The 23,663-nt window shown below is 33.0% G+C and overlaps 1 protein-coding gene and 1 long non-coding RNA gene across 2 annotated transcripts; one reads left to right on the top strand and one right to left on the bottom strand.

Moving 5' to 3' along the window:
- Window positions 1–11,249: 11,249 nt before the first annotated feature.
- On the top strand, window positions 11,250–12,257 carry LOC133174076 (trissin receptor-like). The gene has a single exon (XM_061309118.1). The coding sequence runs from the start codon at window positions 11,250–11,252 to the stop codon at window positions 12,255–12,257; it is 1,008 nt and encodes a 335-aa protein (XP_061165102.1).
- Window positions 12,258–20,413: 8,156 nt separating this feature from the next.
- Window positions 20,414–23,130, bottom strand: LOC133174373 (uncharacterized). The gene is made up of 5 exons (XR_009719129.1): window positions 23,064–23,130; window positions 22,774–22,787; window positions 22,587–22,653; window positions 20,808–20,821; window positions 20,414–20,563 (listed from the first exon to the last, which is right to left on the bottom strand). It is a non-coding gene; the product is annotated as an uncharacterized LOC133174373 (long non-coding RNA).
- Window positions 23,131–23,663: the final 533 nt, after the last annotated feature.

Below are 23,663 nucleotides of genomic sequence, written 5' to 3'. Positions count from 1 at the left end.
AATCAGATAGAAAACCTTTGGCTGAATTCCAACGTACTATAACTTCTAGGGGGCGGAGCTTAGCCGTACAATAACTTCCAATGTACTGTACAATAACTTCCAAAGGAACTCAATACTTTTGAAATTTTTTTTCTTCAATTTCTGTAAGCATATACAACCCATCCAGAGGAAAAATGAGAAACCTCACAAAATTCACCCCCCCCCCCCTTTTCGATCTGAAAATGCATACGTGAAAATCATTTTCATGAGGATTACATGTAAACTCATTAGTTAACTAATTTAAACAAATATTTTAAAAATACACAGACTTTCTTGAAATACATCTATTCAAATTAAAACAGATAACTGAAATCTAACAATATTGAAAACGCGCAATTCGATGATTCCCTTAATAGCAATTGTTTTCCGAGTTCTTTGAGTTACATGCAAACTGATACATGTTCGTATATAATTGTATCTGGACTATTTCACACTACATTCCATAATTTTGATACCTGTGGCTACAGTACTTGACTCGGATTTCCTCGGGACATGCAAGCGTATCCCTAGTAACAATAATGTAGCGGGTCAAAGTGCGGGCGGATCCAGGTTTTCCAGTATTGTGCCTGTATTTGTTATGGTTTTTGAAATACTCATACTGCTTAAATTAATCCATCAAATACAATTTCACACTCGTTTAACATTGCTTGATATTTCAATGCAACCATCTCCTTCGTACTTTCTGCTTTGTTTGAACACCGGGCCTGTTCACTTACGATGGACCTAGGCCTATGACGTAATGTCGCGTGCAGTTTGGTGCTGAAGGAGTGACTATGCAAATGACCATGACACAAGACATTTACAGACACTTTCTTTCGTTTGTAAGGAATTTATTGTACAGAGAGGCGTGACAGTCTCGTCGCTGCGCGACTCGACTGCCACGCCTCTCTGTACAATAAATCCCTTACAAACGAAAGAAAGTACTGTAAATATAACTTAAAGAAGGTGTTATTGCCACCCCTCCCCCTCTTCCTCACCTGAGATGCAATGTATTACCGAAATTTCTCCAGCCACTACCGAAATTATTCATATAACATGCGCAGATCTGGGGGGGGGGGGGGAGTCGGGGACCCCCCCCATCTGGAATTTGCAGAGTTATTAAAAGTATATACTGAAGTAAATAAAAAATGACTTTGGGCCCCCTTAGAAAACGTGGACCCTACCATCTCCACCACGAAATAGGTGTTTTTCACGTTTTGGAAATGGAATTGGATTTTACATTTTTTTTTTCTTCCTTGTCAAGAAATTTTTGGGTTAGAAATTTTTTTGACTGGAATGCCCCCCCCCCTTGAAAAATTCTTGATCCGCGCCTGTATAATCATTATTCAAAATTGTTAGGTAATATCCGAAACAACATATGTGAAATGTATAGCATTTATGAAAATCAAACTTCAAAAATTCTGTCATGACTACATGAGACCGATTGTATTATTTCCTCCATGGTTACCACGGAGAATGACTGAGGACTTCGAAAAGGATAATTTAAGGAGATTGGCAAAGTTCCTAGCTTTCGTAAAGATTTTTTCAAAAACTCTTGAGCAGGTGTAGTGGTACTAAACAATACACTTTATTGGTTTTCACCGCGTAGAAAATTCTACACGGAAGATCACTCTCAATCAAGCTCCAGACAGCTCAGTAGTACTCCATATCATTATTCGTAGGGAAAGAAGTCCCGGAGAGTATGGGGTATGACTCTCAGTCATACTCCATACAGTGTCAGTTCTCCGGGACTACTTGGTATGGAGTTGTAGCGTAACGTAATACTGAGCTGTCTGCAGCTTGGACTCTCATGATGGAAAACCCCATGAATTACCTTTTTTCTCCGGATAACCGTGAGTTGCCACTTTCCATAAATGAAAAAAATAAATAATCATAAATAATCAGCGTTCTATAAAAGAAATATATTTTTGATTTAAAATTAGACTGAAACGCTTCTAGTCGACATCACGAAAATGTACATATCATGTAGCTTGAAATGGGAAATATGACGCACGCTTGACAACGTCCCCGGAAACAGTCAGTAAATTTCTGGGTGCATTTGGGGGGGGGGGGGGGTATAGCACAAATTAATGTAGAAAATAGAAATTCCTTGATACGCAAAAAAAGGAAGAGGATCAACTGATGTTCCCTCCCCCTTCCCCCGTTCATACAGACGTGAGATACATAAATGACTTGTATATAGAACTGGACATTCAACTTTGCCCAAAATGCTTCATGTCGGTAATAAAAGAAAATATTTTGCAATAATGATTTCAAATTTTAATCGGTCATGCAATACAGCCTGCTAGATTATCCCACAGTCTGTCTATTATAGTCACAGTAAAATGTGTAATTTCTTTTTCTTTCTTTTTCTTTTGGCAAAAAAAAAAAAAAATACAAAAATGAAATATTACTTCATATGTAGTTCATTATGACGAGGAAGAGTGATATTTTCATAAGAAAGAATTAAATCCAAACCATGATTATACTTTAAATCTGATGTATATGTTTTCAATATTGAATTACCTGTTTTAAGCTTTAACATTACATGTATTTTGTTTCTGCAGTAAATACAGATCGAATACAACATTAGGCTATATATTACCCTATCCACAAATAAAGGGCAAAATATTATTATAAACTGAAAACAAGTTAATTGTTAAAACTAAAGGGAAGCATATACATACTTTTATTTTTTTATCGGTCTTAGTATTAAACTCTACACTTGGAATAAGAAATTTCTTTAAATATTGTAATAAAAATAGACTATATATTATTATATAATTATATCACAATTTTGATGTGTACGCATGAATATCATAATAGTATTATAATTTGTTCTCCAGCATAATTTATTAAAATAGAGAATTCATATCTATTGTTTTAAAGCAAACACATGACCATTACCATTGTCATTGCTATCTGCCGCGGGCTCTACCTGCGGGTACCTGTCAGGTATACGAATACTTCACAGCCCCATTGTTTTATTGCCTATACACACCGGCAGATTTCACACCTTTAACCGTCCTAATTTACACAAAGCAAATGCTGGGGAAAAACAAACACAAGCCCAATAAATGCGACATTTTTTTAAAAAAAATCATTGCCCTAAACGGTATTGCTAAAAGCACACTAAACATGGAGTAGCAATTCCTGCCCTAAGAGATATAATGTACAAAAAAATAAACACAACAGCTAGGGTAAATCCTTAATCTTTCTTCATATGATGTAAACAAACTCTCTTTAATTTTATGTGTTTAAGTCAAGATTAAAACATTTGCACCACGCGGACCTTTAAACTTAGGCGGACCTTTTCTTATACGGGCCGGACCTTTTCTTATAAAAGGGGGACCTTATATGTTATCGTATTAGGTCCCCCCGGACCTTTAAACGAGGCGGACCAAATATTATGCGACACCGGTCACACCCGTTGTGGGCTCCTTGCCATGATCGGGTAAAAGGAAAGATCTGCAGACAATTTAATGTGAACATAACGGCCTAACAAAATTAAAAAAAAACCGTCAACATTCGACTTAACAATAGATTGTATTTGCTAATAAGGTCATTGTATCGACCACAGAATTTGCAAATGTTGACTTTAAACAAGGTTGTTAATATCCTTACTTATTTGTCAGAAGCCTGTCTCGTTTGAATTGTTCGTACGTAGAACATGTTCTTGCGTATCGAATCAGCTGTGAGATATAAACTCCATATGCAGGCGACAATTGTATATTGCTATACAAATCAGGGAACTTGACGATAGAAAAGATGAAGTCATATGCATCACATTTATCATAAAGTCATGTTGTCAGTTTGCAATCAATGTCTTTTTTTCAGTAAAACATCCAAATATGAAACAGATGTGTCAGACTCTGTGGTGTTTTTCACTTCCTGTTCAATTTGATATATCGAATCAAGTAGGAATGAAAATAAGTAGTGTTAATGCAGAATGCAGAATTAAGCATACAAGTATGGTAAAAATATTCTACTGGCATACATAATGTTGTTGTATTTAATTGGCAACCATTCCACTTCTTATTTTTATTTTAAAAAATGATTAGAAAACTTATGGAAATTTTGCTTTTCGGAGGTTTATGTATTACTATTGTCACACTAGTGAGCCAAGCAAAATGAAGGTTTAAGTTTAAGTTCATCAAAGATGTTGGCCTTCATTAACTAGTGAAAAGACAACAGGGTAATCAGCTTTGCTGATCAAATTATTTTTGTGGAACTTTGACCCTTTTACAAAAGGAATTGTAGATCGCCTCTTTTTTTTTTACTCCTCACTAAAATATTAACAGCAGTGAAGTAGAAACTTTAGGAGTACTGTGCAACAATATATTCTAGAAGTGGTGTAAATCAGATATGGATATTTAAAATTTCCAAGGAACTTTTGGAAAATTTGAAATCACAAAATGTTACCAAAGTCATTACATACATAAAATTTTAAGACTTTTCAACTGTATACACAACCATTCCCCACAATAAATTAAAGTCCAGGCTTTTGACTGCTTTTTCAATAAAAATGGAAATCGTAAATTTACTTACCTTGTCATTAGTCATTTGCAAAATTATTTTGTTAAAAAACATTCAGATTGTACACACAAGTATTCTGAAGCTGATATTAAAAAGATGCTTGAGTTTCTGATTGACAATATCTATGTGGTTTTGGGAGATCAGGTCTTCCAACAATCTATTGGAATTCCTATGGGTACCAATTGCACAGTTAGCAGACTTATTTTTGTATTCATATGAAGTAGAATTTGTACAAAATCTTATACGTGAAAAGAAGAAAACACTTGCTGTGGCCTTCAATTCGACATTGTTAAATCGACGATGTATAATCAATTAACAATAGCCATGTCCATTCATATGTCGACAGGATATATCCCAGTGAGCTTAAAATTTAAAATTAAAGATACAACAGAGTCTGACACATCTGTTTCATATTTGGATATTTTACTAGAAAAAGACGTTAATTGTATTCTTACAACAAAGCTTTATGATAAACGTGATGACTTTAACTTTTCAATCGTCAACCTTCCTTACTTATGCAGCAATATACCTTATCACCTGCATATGGGGTTTATATCTCTCAATTGATTCGATAGGCAAGAGCATGCTCTACCTATCACCAATTTCTAAAAGGAGGTAAGTTATTGACAAACAAGTTGATGAAACAAGAATATCAACAGTCTCGTTTCAAGGCATCATTTCGTAAGTTCTATGGTCGATACACTTACCTTGTCAGCAAATACAATCTACCATTATATCAAATGCTGACACGTTTTTCATACTAATTGTTAGGCCATTATTTACACACTGAATTTTCGACAGAATTTTCCGTTATTTCCTCATGACAAGGAACACCCGGCGGTAGTGACCCAGTTGTCAGGGGATGCTCACTCCTCCGTGGCACTTGATAACACCTCTGATGTTAAAGAGGTCCGTGTTTGCTCTGCTCTTGATTTGTATTGTTTGAATGGACTTTTGAGCTTAAATATTGTTCGTTATCTCCATATATTCCATTTTATTTCTGGAAGTTTGTAGACGAAATATTTAGACGTTAGATTATTTTTGTTTTATGTGCTGTTTGAGCTGTATTTGTCATTATGACTGAATTTGACCTTCTTTAACGAATATTAATATATTATTCCTGCAAATCCTTTGAAGTACTGGGTTATTCATGGTTATTATTGAAAAATGTGGACAGCTGTAAAAGACAAAAAATAAGAAAAAAAAAAGGATTTTCCCATAAGATTTAATATTTTTTAGAGTAAATATTACTCTTGTGTGCATATATTCACCGTCTTTAACATGAAAATTTCAACAAATCATAATATAGCTACAGTCTCATATTACAATATTGTAAACTTGCGAGTTCAGTTAGATTCTTAGACATTATGTGCCACTGCTAATGAAGCATTGTATAGAAGAGATCTTTTAGTGGTAAAAATCATACATTTCTGCAATACAAGAAAGAATATGTCTTCATTGCAAACATATATTTCGTACTTGAATTGGATTGGATAGTTCCTTACGAAAAGAAATATTTCTGATAAAATATCTATAGATTAAGAAGATATTTTGTTTGACATAAAAATGACATTTATATATGACATCACCTAAAAAAAAATTGGAATGTTCATATTAAAGTCCATATACCCTTATAGTTTCTCTAATCATTTTATAACAGCATTTTATTTCTCTGTAGACTCAGATCAGGTAGATAGTCTTCAAAAATAAACAAAAAATTCAAAAGAAATCACAAATAACATTTTTGATAGGGAAATGTCAAATTTCTTTGCGTTCCACGGAGTTAGTTTGTAAATCGCCTTAATTTCAGGGTACATAATTATTTCATATGTTTCCTTATCTTCATGAAATCGACTCTTAATATCCCACTTCATTCCAATTTTCACGTATAATTATGTGTTCTACGAGAGCTATTATTGCTAAATCTACTTCAAGCTGTTTTATTAGAGCGTCTTCAGATCTTAGTGGTTTCTTTTTTTGATAGATGATATCACACAAAACAGAAATGCTAGATACAGCCTTTAAATTTTTTGGTAATTAGTGGAAGAAAAATACCTGCTTTAAGTATCTAATTAAAAAGTTAATCTTGCTGTAAGTTCAGATTTAACGAGAGTGTTATTCTGTCGATAAGTGTCTTTCTTTCAATCTGTGAAGGATGGTTTTTGTTGAATTGATTTTGTGCCCCAGGACCATTTCCATTTTTTCAATAGCTCTAAATATCAAATTGTAAATTTCATCGTCCTGCAAAATTGTTATCAGTCCCCTTTCTATCTGCCAAAAGCAAAATTATTTAGGAAAAACTCAAATACTTTTACGAGGTTCAATGACTCGTACAATGACTTTGGATAAAGACACATTTCTTTGGAATAAACAACTTCATTTACAGGAAGGTGGGGAAAATAAAATTAAAGTCATTGAAACTTGAAAATGGTAATAACCATATTAATTTTTATCATTACTTGCAGAATTGATTATCTTTTTCTAGAATTTTTTTAATTCTTATTTTTATTTTTTACACTGGAATTTACTATCCTCTTAAAATTGTAACAAAATTTTGTCTTTCTTTATGATTGTGCAACATCTTTTTTTTCTTGCTTTCGATTTAAATAGTTTCTATTCAAAAGTTCTAAAAATAGAATAAGAAACGAATTAATTTTAAGGTATGTATGTTAGTTAACATATGCATTATATCCACAGTTTTATCTGCATTTAAAAATAAAAATCTACTGACGTTTTCAAATAGCATAACTTGTAATGGCTTCATGTTTGTGGATACACATTTAAAAGTGCGAATAATTTTGAAAAGGTTGATAGCTATTTTAAACGCAATTTTTACAGAATGTTGCAAATAAAAAGAAAGTAAAAACAATAAAGAAAAGCAGTCTTGAAAAATTGATTTTAAAGTTAAATACTTCTCAGAGCAATGAGGCTCATAGGACCGGTGCTTATTCCTGATTTCTGTGGTACTAAGCAGATGGGAGTAATTTCCTTATTTCTGTGGTACTAAGCTGATAAGAGACATTGACTCTCCTTGGATGGGACACCAGTCTATCGCGAGTTAAACCCCAGCAAATGTGCTACCCATTGCATCAGGTTGGACTGAGAAATTGCAGATAAAATGCCTTGTCTAATGACACGAAGGGTTACTGGCCTAACACCTATGATCACTGAGTCATGTGCTCCGTTTAGAGGTTTCAGCCAGGATTAAGTTTATGAGATTACAAAGTTATCCATTATCTATTATAAAGTCTAAGATATTTCTTTCAAACATGTTTAATTTTTATTCTATTATTAATTATTAATTGTATGACAAATGAGACCACTTTAGCTTTTCCATCGTCAACGTTCCTTATTTATGTAGTAATATTCAAAATTCATCTGTTTATGGTGTTTTTGTCTCTCAGCTTATTCGCTACTCAAGAGCTTGCTCTGAGTACGATCAATTTTTAAATAGAGGCAGGCTACTCACTGATTAGTTGATGTTACAGAGATTTCAACAGCCTCGTTTAAAGCATTTCTTAAATCTTATGGTCGTTATAATGACCTTATTAGCAAATATAGCCTATCATACTGGATTGACTACAGATAGTTCCGTCTACCTGATCAATACATACCGGGTGTGACCTGTCAACAGGAGGTGCTTACTTCTCCTGATCCCACCTCTGGAATTTCCAGGGGTCCGTTTTTTATGCCCTTTTCACATATTTGTATTATTCGTGGATTTTTTGAGATCGATCACTGTTCGTTATCTTTACCAATTAAATCGCAAACTATTGCATAATAAGAAATGGTTCATACTCTCTATGTTTGCTGATAAAAAGACTCGTAATTGTCATTTTCTGGTCACAACTGAAAAAATAAAATCATGAAGCTATCGATCAAATTTTATCTACCTCTCCTTATGAAAAAGGAATAGTATAGAAGATAGCAATCTCTCATCTTATTTAATTCTAAAATATACGCCTCTCTCTTTCTTACACTCTCAAAAATAAATAAAGATCTAAATCCCTCGTCAGGTGAATTCCGTTAAGTCATATTACAATTTGATTGATTGATTGATTGTATGCTTTTAACGTTCCATTCGAGAAATTTTTCCCTACATAAAGATATCCCCGTAAGCCGATGAAGAGTTTCAGATTTAAACCTATACTCGGCACTCAGGGTCATTGAGCAGTGAGGGTTCTTCATCGTGCCAACGCCCACCGTAACACGGGACCACGATTTTAAAGGACTCATCCGAAAGACCCGCGAATTTCACTTAATTCTAATGTTGGGCGCTTGGCGAAGGAACAGTCACTACCTGTGTCTTCATCTCAAGTTTGACGCGGCGCGGTGAACGAGAATCAAACCCGGGCCTCCCGATCACGAAGCGAACGCCCGACAACTTTGCTATCTGACCAATTATTACAATTTGAGAGACCACAAATTAAGTCAAAACAAATACAAAAATTAATACAGGTTACAAAATCAAAATATTCCTGACCATCCGAGTAAATATGCCTGCTTTTCTGTGTGAATTTATTAAGTACAGTGAACTTAATCATCGGATGAATTCCGGTAAGACATGCTACAATATAAGAAACTATTGATGGAAACAAATCAAATACATAAATAAAACCAGGTCACAGAAAAGAAAGATTCCGTGATATTCCGAGTTAATATATTATTTATTTGGGTACAATGTGTACGGTACATTTTAGTTTCTACTTTTCTTAAATATCATGGATAAAGTTTACTTTGTGAAAGTGTAAGGATATGCATCAATCAAATGCGTCTAGAAAATCATAGTTTTTATAAATTTCCAAATAAAAGAATTTCCTAAACACGCTTTTGATATATTTTGGTGTGAAATGCTCTAGCAACATACAAGTCATGATATTATTTAGAAAAATTTTAATCAATATAAGCTTCAAATCTGTGTCACAGCCCATTTGATATTAGTAAACAGGACAATTTTCTCTAGAAAATTATTCGATCTCTGGAATAAACCTGACAATTTTTCCTGTGAGTGAAATACCAAGATGAAAATAAAACGAATAACAAACCAATAAAATGAGAAAATTTCACATTTTGGATATGTGGCTTGAATATGACAACTTGTATTAATGTAACAACACTTAGGGTGCAATTAATATGTCAGTCCATCAAGATTCCTTTTAATTTAATTGTGAAAAACATGAAATTTAGGTTATTGTCATGGAAACAAATCTATGTACTCACGACATGTTTCGTTGAATTCTTGTTTCTTTTTTTCTGTGCGGAAAGTTTAAAGAAATATCTAGTGGTTTCTGAAACTCACAGGAAACGTGGGAAAATATTTAATTGCATATATATTTTCATCAAATAATTTACCATCAGTGAAAGAATCCTAATTAAAAAACTTAAAGAATTTTCAAAGCGTCAATACATCTCGGACATTTTTGCAATTGTTTAAGCTCCTATAAGGCCTACAATAAATGAATTTAATGAGTAAGAGATCAAAAACAAAAAAGTGAATTTCTTAGCTACAAATCATAGCATTATACATCACTAAATACCTCAAATACACACCATTGATTATAACAATAATCAAAACTCCAAACATCTCAAATACACACCATTATAACAATAATTAAAACTTGTGGAAAAAAAAGAATGTAAAGAAGAGCGCGTTACAGAGTTATAGGACAACGCGCTATAGCAAGTGTCCCCATAACTTCTCAGTACCCTCTCGTATCGATTTAGTGTTTGTAATCTTTGAAAGACATGAAAACCTAAGCATGAAATTAGTCCTAGCTCTGTACTTAAGCAAATACTGTTGAACGAATGATTCTCCCATCACTTTACGTAGAAGTGCCCAACGGCTAGTTACTATAAACCCTCGTGAATCCAAACAAAATGTTCTAAATTGGTTTCAAATGACTTCTTCTTGAGGAATGATTCCTCGGAGTGCTTTTTTACAGTATCATTTTCATCCAGGATTTACAAACGATACGTCAAACAAAGTTCTATGGCCTTGAATCTTGTCGAGTTCCTACTACATCATTACGTGGTTAATCACATTAAGATTTTTTTCTTGCAACTTCGCCTTCAAAACAATGAAAACTATTAGATTTGTTATTCAGAAAAAATTATACAATCCATCTTCAGTATTGTAGCGTATTCCTAGCACTCTGTTATTAATGGAGCTCTATTTATTGTAGATTTTCAGCCGCCCAGAGCCCAGATTTCAATCAATGCGCCACGGACGCACACTACATGTTACAGCAAAAGGATAGAACATAACCACAAGGTAGGTGAAAAATTTCAATCCCCTTAATAAAATAATAAGAAGTAAAATGTAAAAATGAATAGATAATATTGTGCCCAACAATTGATTTTTTTTTCTGATAATGAATATATTTTTTAAAAGATCGTAAAACAGGACATTAAAAAACTTCAAATTACCACGAGGAAAGCTTTTAGGATTTTATTTTTCTAAAAGAGGAAGTGAAGGGAATGCCCTTAGAACTATTCTATTTTCAGTTCATTTGGAGAAGCTGAATACGTCTGTTGTTCAAACATTTGTTAACAAAACATCCATTTAGTGTGCATTAGGATTTTAGTCGGAACATTCCACTATTAATCTTCCTTCGAAGGAAAGCAATGATTTGTTGCAATCAATTTTCGAAAATAATCTTGAAACAAACAGACATGCAGATATAGTTTTGAAAGCAATGAATTCGTCCACGAATTTGTCACTTAAGAAAAATGAAAGTACCTCGACACCAAACGACACTTTTTTCAATGTCATCGTGTTCATTGATGCCCTATCCTGCGTGTTCCTTGTGTTTGGGAACTTCTTTATCATTGCTCTGATCCGGAAGAAGCGTCTTCTAGGAAGGTCAACCAATGTCTTCATCTTTTCTATCGCCGTAGCGGACTTTCTGAATGGTACAGTAGCCATTCCCACACACATTTTATTCCTATACCAAAAGGAGACGACCTATTCATGTAAGTGTTTCCGTTTTATGAGCTTCCTGTCTAAGACTGTGGTTCCGTATACTATCATGTTTATGACTGCAGAGAAGACTATGCGAATTTTGTGTCCGACACGTGAATTCGTGACCGTTGCTCGATGCATGTTCTGTACTAGTCTTCTGTGGTTCTTCTCGTCATCTTTCAACATTTGGAGTGTGGTCCTCTTCACGTCCACTCCGTTAACCCACACCAACGTTGAACTTGGATTTGAGAGAGCTTACAAACAATGTATTTTAAATAAACGGTTCGTCTTTCTTCACAAGTACTTTCTATTGATGGACCTGTTTATATTGTTTTTGATACCATTAACAGTTGTGATTTCGCTATTTCTGGTACTAGTCATCAAGTACTTTACAATTTTACGAGAGAGAATTCTGACATATTTCTTCGTTGTTAAGCTCTTACTGGCACTATCACTCAATGTACTAATTACACACACTCCTTATCAAGTGATTACTTTCGTTGAAAACTCTCCAGATTTTCAATCCCCGGAATTATTCCTCCTGTCTAATCTGCTCACCAGCCTGTTTTTCACTCGAGGGATCTGGAATCTAATGATATATGGATATTTTAAGCATTATGTTTGTCAGAAACAAAATCTGGCCAGTATTCGGGCAGGGAACTGTCCTCCTAAGACAGAATCATACAGACTGCCATTACAAAGAAACAGACAGACTATCACACGTCAGAGAAATGGGTTGTAATTCTAAGTTTATTTTTCCTTGATTGTAAGGTAAAGAAATTTAATTATTGATCTTGGACTTTTTGCTTTATCCTCAGCTCTCTGTGGTCTTACAATGTTAAAAAATGGTTACGTACAACAATTAGAATGAATAGCATCTTGCAAACATGAGTTGTAGTATTACACAGTCTGATTAATAAAGATATATATGTTTTCTGGTTAAAGAGAAAAATGAATACCTTTTGTGAAAGATATGAAGAAATTGTTGAACTATTTTATTTCTATCTATTTGAAAATAATGAAATAATGTTTTGAGTTAAATCAACATAATACATTCAACTGTTAAAACAGTTGTAAATTTTGAATTTACCATGTGTGGGAAAATAGTTTTACAGCATTGTAGCAGTAATCGTTTATATATATTTTAAAAAAAAATTCCTTCCCTCAGTAATTCAAAGATTTAAGGATGATTGAACAAAAGTATGTCAATATTATACAAAAGTATAAGACCTTATTTTCTTGAGGTTTTCTTCAAGTGTACTTTGGGTAGATTATATCTATTATAATAAACATTGATTCTGCAAAGGAAAAAAATTACTAGAACTATCCCTTTTTCAGAATATTGAAAGAAATTCTAAAAAGATAATGCAAAGTGTATATGCAAAGTGTATTGTGAAGATAAATCATATTTATTATACTTCTGTTAAAATGTTTCCTATATAAATTTAAGAAGGTAAAATAACTATATTTTATAGTCTGAATATTTCCACGCATAGCAAAGCTATACGTCGGGGTATAGTATACACCTATTTACTGGCTATGAGGACAATAGCAAGTTTATCGTTCCCCAAGACAGCAACTATTTCCCGAGGCGCAGCCGAGGGAAATAGTTGCTGTCGAGGGGGACGATAAACTTGCTATTGTCCGAATAGTCAGTAAATAGGTGTTTTATTATACCGAAGCAGTCTTTACTTGTGTTACGTCACAATGTGGATAAAACCAGAAGAGTTCCGAGATAAAAAGCGAGGGAAACAGAATGCTGCCGGTGAATAGTTCAATGACTATTTCACCATGGGCAAATAGCACAAAAACTATTCCACGGTAGGGGCTGTTTGGAGAAAATAGCATGTTTATTCGTCATATTTTTATATAGAAAAAATTCACAGAGGTATAATAATTTGTGCTATCTACCCTGGGAAAATTTTCATGCAATTTTTGCCGCCAATTTTGATTTCCTATAATCAATATATAGACTGATGATCTCATCCTGACTTAAGTAGCATTGTGACGTCATCAGGATTTCAGCTCATTCTAGCAGTGTTATCTTATTCCAAATACTTGTTCAAAACTTTAGTAATTATTCTTTTTATGTTTTGCCTATGAGGTAATACAAACCCTCAAAAATTATGATGTACATCAATACATGTATAATAAAACGCATATCCACTGGCTGTGAGTGGGATAGCTCTTTCATCAAACCCTTGACAGGAACTATTCCCCTCGGGCAAGCCCTCGGGGAATAGTTCCTGTCGTGGGTTTGATAAAAGAGCTATCCTAATCACAGCCAGTGGATAAGTGTATAATATAGCATGTATATTTACGAAATCTTGTATAATAATCACAGAGACATTTACATAAATGTAACGTTTTTTCCCTTAAAATAAGGATGCTCTTATTAATTGTAATTTATATATATATATATATATATATATATATATATATATATATATATATATATATATATATATATATATATATATATATATATATATATATATATATATATATATAACCTTTACCTAGCTGTTGTCAAACTAAATAATCGGAAAATTAAAAAGAGATATATTAGTCCTTTGGAGTTTTACAGATTACAACTTAACAGAACATAGAATTCAGTGCTTTTCAATTTTTTTTCTTGCTAAAGTGTTTTTTTGTTTTTAAAAATATCGGATTGTGAAAGAGTAAATATCTCTTCCTAATTCAGAATATGTTTGTTACCAGAATATCTGCTTTTTGTTTAATTATCTTAACAACAGAAGTCAAGAGTGTATGCAAATAATATTTCTATGTAAAATAATTCTTTTCGACAAAATTATAAACATGTATGTCGATAATTATCACTATATGATCATGTATTATCGACAAACAGTTTAGTGTAAAAGAACGGAAATCATGCATGACTTATGTAATCATATGATACTATTTTTTTTTTTACTATTCTTTTTAACGAGCAAATTTTTCGAATTTTTATTCAGAACCAAACAGCTTTCTTTCCAGTTCATCAGAGATTTTAAAAAAGGACATTGTAATGACCATAAAAATTAATTCCAATGATTAAACTGTTTTTATGATCTATCCGATTGCTTTATCTTGGAAATCAAAAGTACTGATATTATTCGTCATTAACAAAGTTCTTTTGGAGGTTTTTGGATAGCAAATGTTCCTTATAAAGAACTTGACTACAGATTTTTTTCCGTTTGCCCGATCACGAAAAAGAGCATATAGCCGGTGAGACATGTTGGAAGGGGATGCTTATCTCTCCATAGCATCTGACTCTACCTCTGTTTTCAAAGGTTCGTGTCGGCTTTGCTCACAACTGTATTATTTAAATGGACTTTTGAGAATGATTACTATTCGTTGACTTCACATTTCACAGTTTTGATCTCGCTTTCTAAACAATAGGGAACAGAACGATACAAAGGGAAAAAAAACAGATCACAAAAAGGAACAATGCAAACAAGAACAAAGCAATGTAAAGGAATAAACAGAACATCACAGATGATAGAACAACGCAAAGGAAGACAGAACAACAACAAACAAACATAACAACACACAAAAAAGGTGATACACAAATGCAAAAAGAAAACTAGAAAGTAACGTACAGAACAACACACAAAGAAAGGTGATAAAAACACACACATACACATTACAAAGAGAAAACGTAGAAAGTAGGTACAACGTAAAGGAAATATATGGAGATAACGAACAGTATTCAAGCTCAAAAGTCCATTAAACATTACAAATAGGTGCAGAGCAAACACTGACCTCCAAAACATCAGAGGTGGGATCAGGTGCCATGGAGGAGTGACCGGTCACATCCACCTTGTGCTCCTTGTCATGATCGGGAAATAACGAAAAAATCTGTCGACAATTCAGTGTGTAAATAATGTCCTAACAATTAGTATGAAAAACGTCAGTCAGCATTTGACTCGATGATAAATTGTATTTGCTGACAAGGTCATTGTATCGACCATAGAACTTACGAAATGATGACATTACACGAGACTCCTGATATTCTTGTTTCATCAACCTGTTGTCAATAATTTACCTCGTTTTAGAAATTGTACATCAGTAGAATATGCTCTTGCGTATCGAATCAACAGAGAGATATAAACCCCGTATGCAGGTGATAAAGGTATATTGCTGCATAAGTAAGGGAAGTTGACGATTGAAAAGTTAAAGTCATCACGTTTATCATAAAGCTTGGTTGTTAGATTACCATTAACGTCTTTTTCAAGTAAAATATCCAAATATGAAACAGATGTCTTAGACTCTGTAGTATCTTTTATCTAAAGCTCACCGGGATATATCGTATCGACATATAAATGGAAATAACAATTGTTAATTGACAATGCGAAGACTGAATAGTAATACAGAAAGATTTTCTCTTGCTATGACATTAACCTTTAGTTATGTTAAAATGTATTAAATGAAGTTCAGGTAAACCTGTGGTCAATCTCAATTTTAAGCAGAATATGATTCTAGAATTCTAGAATGGGATGTAAAACTACATTCAATCAATTTATTCTGTATAATTTTAAAATTCAATTATTCAGTAAACAAACATGCATTATATTTCATGTTAACATACATAAAATGCATTATTTTCTTCTATGTAGACATGAATAGAATGTATGTTGAAATATTTATCGACATTAATGGGATTCTAGTCAACATAGCTACCTTGTATGTCGACATAATTATGTTTCATGTCGCAAGAGCAAGAATGCTTATTTCAACAAGGTAAGTAACAAGTTCAAATAAACGAAAAGGATTTTCGTGTTTACATAATTTAGTACCTTTTAAAACCTTTTAATAAAAGTTTATTTATATTTAGTAAATATTCAAAGTATGAAATGTGAAGATAACAAACAGTTATCATTCTCAAAAGTCCATTTAAACAATGCAAATTAGTAGCAGAGCCAACTCGGACCTCTGATGACGGAGGCGGAATCAGGTACCATCCTCAGCCTCACTTTCGATTCTACTGCCGACCCAGCCTGACGCATCATATCACCCAAGGTAAATATATTTTCTCAATATCGAGTGTTAGAACATGATGTGTTCACACCTAGGACTTGATACACTGGGGCACGCACCATTAAAGATGCAATTCAGGTGGCATATAAAATAGTTCAAGTGGCCGATGACAATATCAAGCAAAATGTCCATTTTTTCAATAAACACGTAGACTTTGATGCCCTTCCACCCTGCATTTCTCGAACATTAATTATATATTATCAATATCTCCTTATCTCTGTCAATAACACGTTCAGCATGGCATTGTTAGTATGAACTATGTCATCACAGGTGCAAAATTATTGTACTGACATGTATGTACCTTTCTTTTGTAATATTATTGAAATACATGTAAAAGATTTGTATTTTTCTCTCTATTTATTTCTGAGTGTTAGGATGATATGTTTAATTTTTTGAGGTCGTGTCATGGAAATATTCAAGTCCGTGTAGCATTTGAATAATGTCTATTTTACTCAATACTTAGCTAGGGTTGTGGAGTGCATGTATTTCATGAATTCTGTTGAGGATAGAATTACATCTTCAGTGATATATGATATTGCAAAGCCTCAAGCCTCACTTTCGATTCTATTGCAGTTTGAGATAAGTTAAGCTAGTACAATTCAAGTAACAATCTCCGTAATCTCTCTATCCATTTACATGCATATGGATAAAATTTCCAACCCTCCCAAAGATTTGAAGTTCGAAATGCCCTTTGCGTAACAATAAATGCCGATTTTACTCAATACTTAGCTAGGATTGTAGAGTGCAGTTCATGAATTTCACTGAGGATAGAGCAACACTGAAGAGTAAGCATCTCCTGTCGACATCCGCCGTGTGCTAATCGGGTAAATGGAAAAATCCGTAGACTATTCAGTTGCATGAAAGTCGTCAGTCTACATTCGGCTTAACGGCAGATTGTATTTGCAGACAAGGTCATTGAACCGACCACAGAATTTGCGAAATATTGACTTTAAGCGAGGCTGTTGAAGTACTTGTATCATCAACTTATTTGTCAACAGTCTGCCTCGTTTTAGAAACTCATCGTACGTAGACCATGCACTTGCGTATTGAATCAACTGGGAGACATAAACTCCATATGCAAGTGATGATAGTATATTGCTACATATATAAGGGGAGTTGACGATAGGAAAGATGAAGTCATCAAGTTTATCAAAAAATTTAGTTGTCAGTTTGCCATCAATGTTTTTCTACAGTAAAATCACAGGTACTTGTGGACAGGAACAACCCCCCCCCCCCCTCCAATATGCCCCACAGGTCAAAAAATATTTTTATGTATTTTTTTCATAAATTATTCTTCTAGTGCACATTTACAATGTATTCCATAAGAAAAATCCAAAAAATAATGCAGAATTAACGTTTTACTAAAAAATCATACCCGCGGTATTATAAAATAGAGAAGGTAAGTCACTTCCATTTGTTTACACTGGACCCCTCTTGGATATCAGGCCCGAAATATCATTTACCTAATACATGTCACCGAAATGTGTCATGATCTCTTGTTTCGGTAGATATTTTTGTCTTTAATCGTGCTATTTAATTGCCCAGGCATCCCATAATAATCCGAGTATTCATCGTCAAACGTGAAAAATGCTACAAGATTTGGAAATGTCAGAGTAGAAATTACGGAAGTGATGCAAAAACGACACCTAGCGTGTAACTCTCGAGTTCCGAGTGTTATAGAACTAAGGGAAAAGTCAGAGGTCTACGAAAAAGTTCGGGAAAATTTTGATAGATTCATTAGAATTAAATTCTGCTTAAGATTTTCGAGATGAGCGAGGGTAGTCGTCAATATTCCCTTTAAAGGATGTTATCATTGATACCAAGTAGCGGTTTAAAAATCGCTTAAACATTTATTTACAACTTACAAGACATGTAACCCCCCTTCCCCTTCTACATGGACATGCTTGCAATTAATTCCGATAATATTAAGCTTAATAATTATGTGTATTTTTTAATATTCTTATGCGATGATTATCATTTGCCAAGGAATTTAAATGTGAGTCTTTTCAAAATTAAATTCTTAAGAATGAAGATCAGAACCCCATTTTTTTAAAAAAAATAATGTTCATGCTCTTCTTTACTTTCGCGTCGCACTGCTGAGTTTATTTCTGGCCTTGATTACATGTATATCAAGCTGCTATTATTTTGATTGAACAAACGGAAGCTTAACTTCTATAAAATAAAGACTTTTAAAAAAGTTCTTTAGGTACGTCTTTTCTAACAGTCATAGTTAGATAATTGCAACTTGTATTACGTAGCAATTGACGTTTAAATATTGCAAAGGTTGTACAACCATTCATCAACCGGTCAATTTGTTTTTCTCCAACACTGTAACTTGTAATGACGTTGCACAGCCCCCGTCCCCAAATTAATCAATATTGATTAAATACATGTAGCGAATTCATAACAAATGGGGAAAAAAAGAGATTTTTTTGTACAGTTTTAAATAATCACATTTCTGTCTTTACTTATTTTTAAAACTAGTTTATCATTCTAAATATTATATTTACTACCACATTAGTTTAACGGATATCCACCTTTCCGCAGACACAATTTAATGAAAATTCCATGTCCACGCAGATGGGGAAGGCGGTCGAGGTGGAGTGGGGGGGGGGGGGGGTTTACATGTCAAGTTTATAAATTTTAAGCGATTTTTAAACCGCTACTTGGTATCAATGATAACATCCTTTAAAGGGAATATTGACGACTACCCTCGCTCATCTCGAAAATCTTAAGCAGAATTTAATTCTAATGAATCTATCAAAATTTTCCCGAACTTTTTCGTAGACCTCTGACTTTTCCCTTAGTTCTATAACACTCGGAACTCGAGAGTTACACGCTAGGTGTCGTTTTTGCATCACTTCCGTAATTTCTACTCTGACATTTCCAAATCTTGTAGCATTTTTCACGTTTGACGATGAATACTCGGATTATTATGGGATGCCTGGGCAATTAAATAGCACGATTAAAGACAAAAATATCTACCGAAACAAGAGATCATGACACATTTCGGTGACATGTATTAGGTAAATGATATTTCGGGCCTGATATCCAAGAGGGGTCCAGTGTAAACAAATGGAAGTGACTTACCTTCTCTATTTTATAATACCGCGGGTATGATTTTTTAGTAAAACGTTAATTCTGCATTATTTTTTGGATTTTTCTTATGGAATACATTGTAAATGTGCACTAGAAGAATAATTTATGAAAAAAATACATAAAAATATTTTTTGACCTGTGGGGCATATTGGAGGGGGGGGGGTTGTTCCTGTCCACAAGTACCTGTGAGTAAAACGTCCAAATAAGAGACAGATGTAACAGTGGCGTCTTTCTATTGCGAGTTAAGTGTGATATATCGAATCAACTTGGAATGAAAATTGATATTCTTCATTGATTAAAAGTCGTCAATATATCTAAATGTCAAATTGAATGCCACAGCAAGAGACTTCTTTTCATTGTATAAGTTTTCCAAAAAAAAAAATTCTTCTTCATATGAATACAAAATAGTATGTTAATAACGGGGCGAAAAAAGCACCCACAGAAATTCCTACAGATTGTTTGAAGACCTGGTCTCCGAAAACTACAAAGATATTGTCAATAAGATACTCAAGGATATTTTTAATATCAATTCTAATTGTAATCTTATAATTGGGAGAACTAAATTTTATTCATCAGGTTAGCTTTAATCTTAACTCGTAACTTATAAGCAAGAAGCCATCATAGAAACCATGTGCTCTTACAACTACAACTTTTGATAGAAGATTTTATGTTTACTGAATATCCTGACAAGACACCAAACCTTGACATTATGCTGCAAACATCATAGAAAAAAATAATGAGCCATTCACCACTCCAATTTTTAATTCAGATCATATACACAATCCGGTTTCAGGTTGCCTGAGTAGCTGAAGATTGAGGGGCGGATCCTGCTGCTCCTGGGAAGATATCACGTACACATTGCCTTCTAAAATTGCAGTAGTACCCAAATGGACAGTCTCTGTCGCTTCGCTGTGAATACAGACCACATATAAATTACATTTACATTCTTTAATCTAATCATTTTAATTAAGTTATTAAAAAACACATTAACTAAAAAAACCCTTCGGGTTCTCATCGTCCTATTGATCCACAATTCTTACCTCAAGTGTATTTTTTAAACAAAAAGAAAGAATGTAAGGTTGATTGAAAATATAAATTATCTCCAAAATTTAAACAAATATAATGTAGAAAAGTAAGAATAATTTCAACTTACGCATATTGTATTATCTGCAATACAGAGCATCAAATAAATAATCTAAATCCACTTTCATCAATTGTTTATTTTTGTTGAATAAGCTTTAAAACAGGAACAAATGGTATCATAGTAATAATTCTGTAAAAAGCGCTCTCCACTATAAATCAAATTACCATTTTGTCCCATTATACACAAAGTAAACTTTTTAATTCCCCTGTCTCTTATATATATATATATATATATATATATATATATATATATATATATATATATATATATATATATATATATATATATACAGTGGCTGCAACGTTATTGTTGACAGCTTACACGAACGATCACGTTACACGAACGATTCCGCACGATTAACGCACGATAAAACCTGTTACACGAACGATCCTTCACGCACACGATTCTACACGTTACACGATCTTACACGATTGCTAACGCAAACGCACGATTCTTCGCGCAAAATGGTTCAAATTCTTTAGGAATGGATATTTTCAAAACGAAATAATGCTTAATTCTTCTTTTAGATTTCAAATAATTATTGATATTATTTCATCGACTTTGAAAAATGAAAAAAAAATAGAAATGGATATTTCTGGAACTAAATACATATGTACATGTAAGACATTTATCAGTTTATTTTAGATTACAAATAATTATTTACGTAATTCTCCGACTTAAGAAAACTTTTTTTTCGCTCTATCAGAAGATGTACATGTAGGTGAACCGTGAGTTTTGATAGAATCGGTTTTCATAATATGCAGAAAGAGATAAGTTTGAAAAAAAAGGGCATGAAAATGAAGTAAACTATATATATTAAGCTATATCCGTGTTTCCATTTCTGAATCTCTAAAATCAACAATTATTTTACAAATCATATATTTGCAGAAATTATAAAAATAATTAAAAGTAAGCTCCAGAGATAAACACTGATAAAAGAAACCCCGACAATCATGTCGTGAACATGTACATTCGCCGACGAAATATTTATGTAAGCATTGAGAATTGGTTATTTATTTATTTGTAAAAATATCTGTTTTTATTTATTGATTTTTAAAATAGCTTGACCATAATTAGCAGTAAACATAATCAACATTCGAGAAAAAAAATCCTTAAACATCTAAGTACGGTTTTTCATAAAAAATCACGCTATTTGACGAGAACATAATATTGTACGACTTACTATATTGCTCATTTCCAAGCAATAACTAGTTCGTTCTGCTTTTAGTTATGTAAATCGCCCTTCATTTATTTTATTTGGATTAAAAGAAAAACAGACAAGCAAAATGCTTGTATATCAAATAACATTTTGATAAAAATTTACAAAACGAAATTTACACGTTTCTTAACGCACGATCACGCACGATTAAAGCCGCAAACGATTGAGTCTGATACACGCACGATCTCGCACGTTACACGAACGATTCTACACGATTGGTTTGTCAACAATAACGTTGCAGCCACTATATATATATATATATATATATATATATATATATATATATATATATATATATATATATATATATATATATATATATATATATATATAAAGAATATTTAAATAGATAAAGACACGGAGAATGAGTAAAAGAGCTTTCATTTCTTCTTCATGATTTTTTTTTTTACAATATATTGTAAAACATGAAGAAGAAATGAAAGCGCTAATATGTTTTACTCATTCTCTGGGTCTTTATATATTTAAATATTCTTCATATATAATACCGACCACTGTGATTTTTCTTGGATCTCTCTCTCTCTTTATATATATATAACAATTCATCTTACCTCGAACACACTCGTATGCTCCTGTGAATCCAAACCGACGACATACTAAACCAGGGGGACAGCCAGTCTACAAAATAAGAAATATCTGAAGTGGTATACAGTATCTTTGACATTGAGCTTCAGCTACAGCTGATAATTTGCTAACTTTAACACAAGGAAAACGTCATTTGTTGACAATAATACTTACTCGTCTGCAATCTTCTGTGAAAAAGGAAAGAAACAAAAATTACATCAGAGAACGACATAAGAGTTTGTCTTGTTATCATAGATATATTGCATACAATTCATACACTACATCTAATCACACATCATGAGTATATTCCATACCGTCTCTACTACTAATAAAATATCAAAGTAAACAAAAAAAAAATTGCATAATTCTTATTTTTGAAATAAAAAAAAACAAACTTTTTAATTTTTTTTTTAATTTTTTTTTACTTAGGGGAAAGGAGTGGGGTGTTATTAATTAAGACCTACCTCTCACACATTCATATCGCCTTGTTATGTAATCGTACTGACAGTTGTAACCAGGTGGACATCCTAACTGAAATAACAATTCATATGAAAAAAAAGCAGCAGATCGTAAGCGTAATTAAAAAAATTATTGTCTATTTTTTGGTTTCATATATGAATCATTCGTTGCTGTATCTGAGGTCATCGCCATTTCCGACCTTAGCGGATGAGGTTAAACGGCATAAGCTAACCCAATAAAACATCCCCCATAGGCCTAACACAAAAACAAGATAATGAAAAATATCAATGCCTTGAATTAAACTAATAAGGGAATTTATTCTCAAGATAAGATCTTTTTCCAAGGCTAAGAAATACCTATGTAATCAAGCACGAAAGACAATGTACGGCATAATTATATAATTTACCTTTTCATTGTCAGTTAGATCTCCTTGACAAAGTGGTTGTGAAATATGGGGATTTAAAAATATTGATATTATTGAACGTCTACATTTACGATTTTTATGCCCCGCCATATATAATATGGCCGGGGCATATAGTGTTTGCCATGTCCATCTTCCGTCATTCCATCTGTCCTTCCGCTACACTTTGCGTTTATCTCAATTT

The sequence above is a fragment of the Saccostrea echinata genome, unplaced genomic scaffold, assembly GCF_033153115.1.
Source record: "Saccostrea echinata isolate AGI-Se365-2 ecotype Australia unplaced genomic scaffold, CSIRO_AGI_Sech_v1 ptg000057l, whole genome shotgun sequence".
In the NCBI taxonomy this organism is placed as follows: Eukaryota; Metazoa; Mollusca; class Bivalvia; order Ostreida; family Ostreidae; genus Saccostrea; species Saccostrea echinata.
This window is presented reverse-complemented; position numbering and strand designations above follow the sequence as displayed.

Bases quoted from the DNA above. Each gene is read 5' to 3' on its own strand.
- LOC133174076 (XM_061309118.1), top strand. From the start codon at position 11,250: ATGAATTCGTCCACGAATTTGTCACTTAAGAAAAATGAAAGTACCTCG.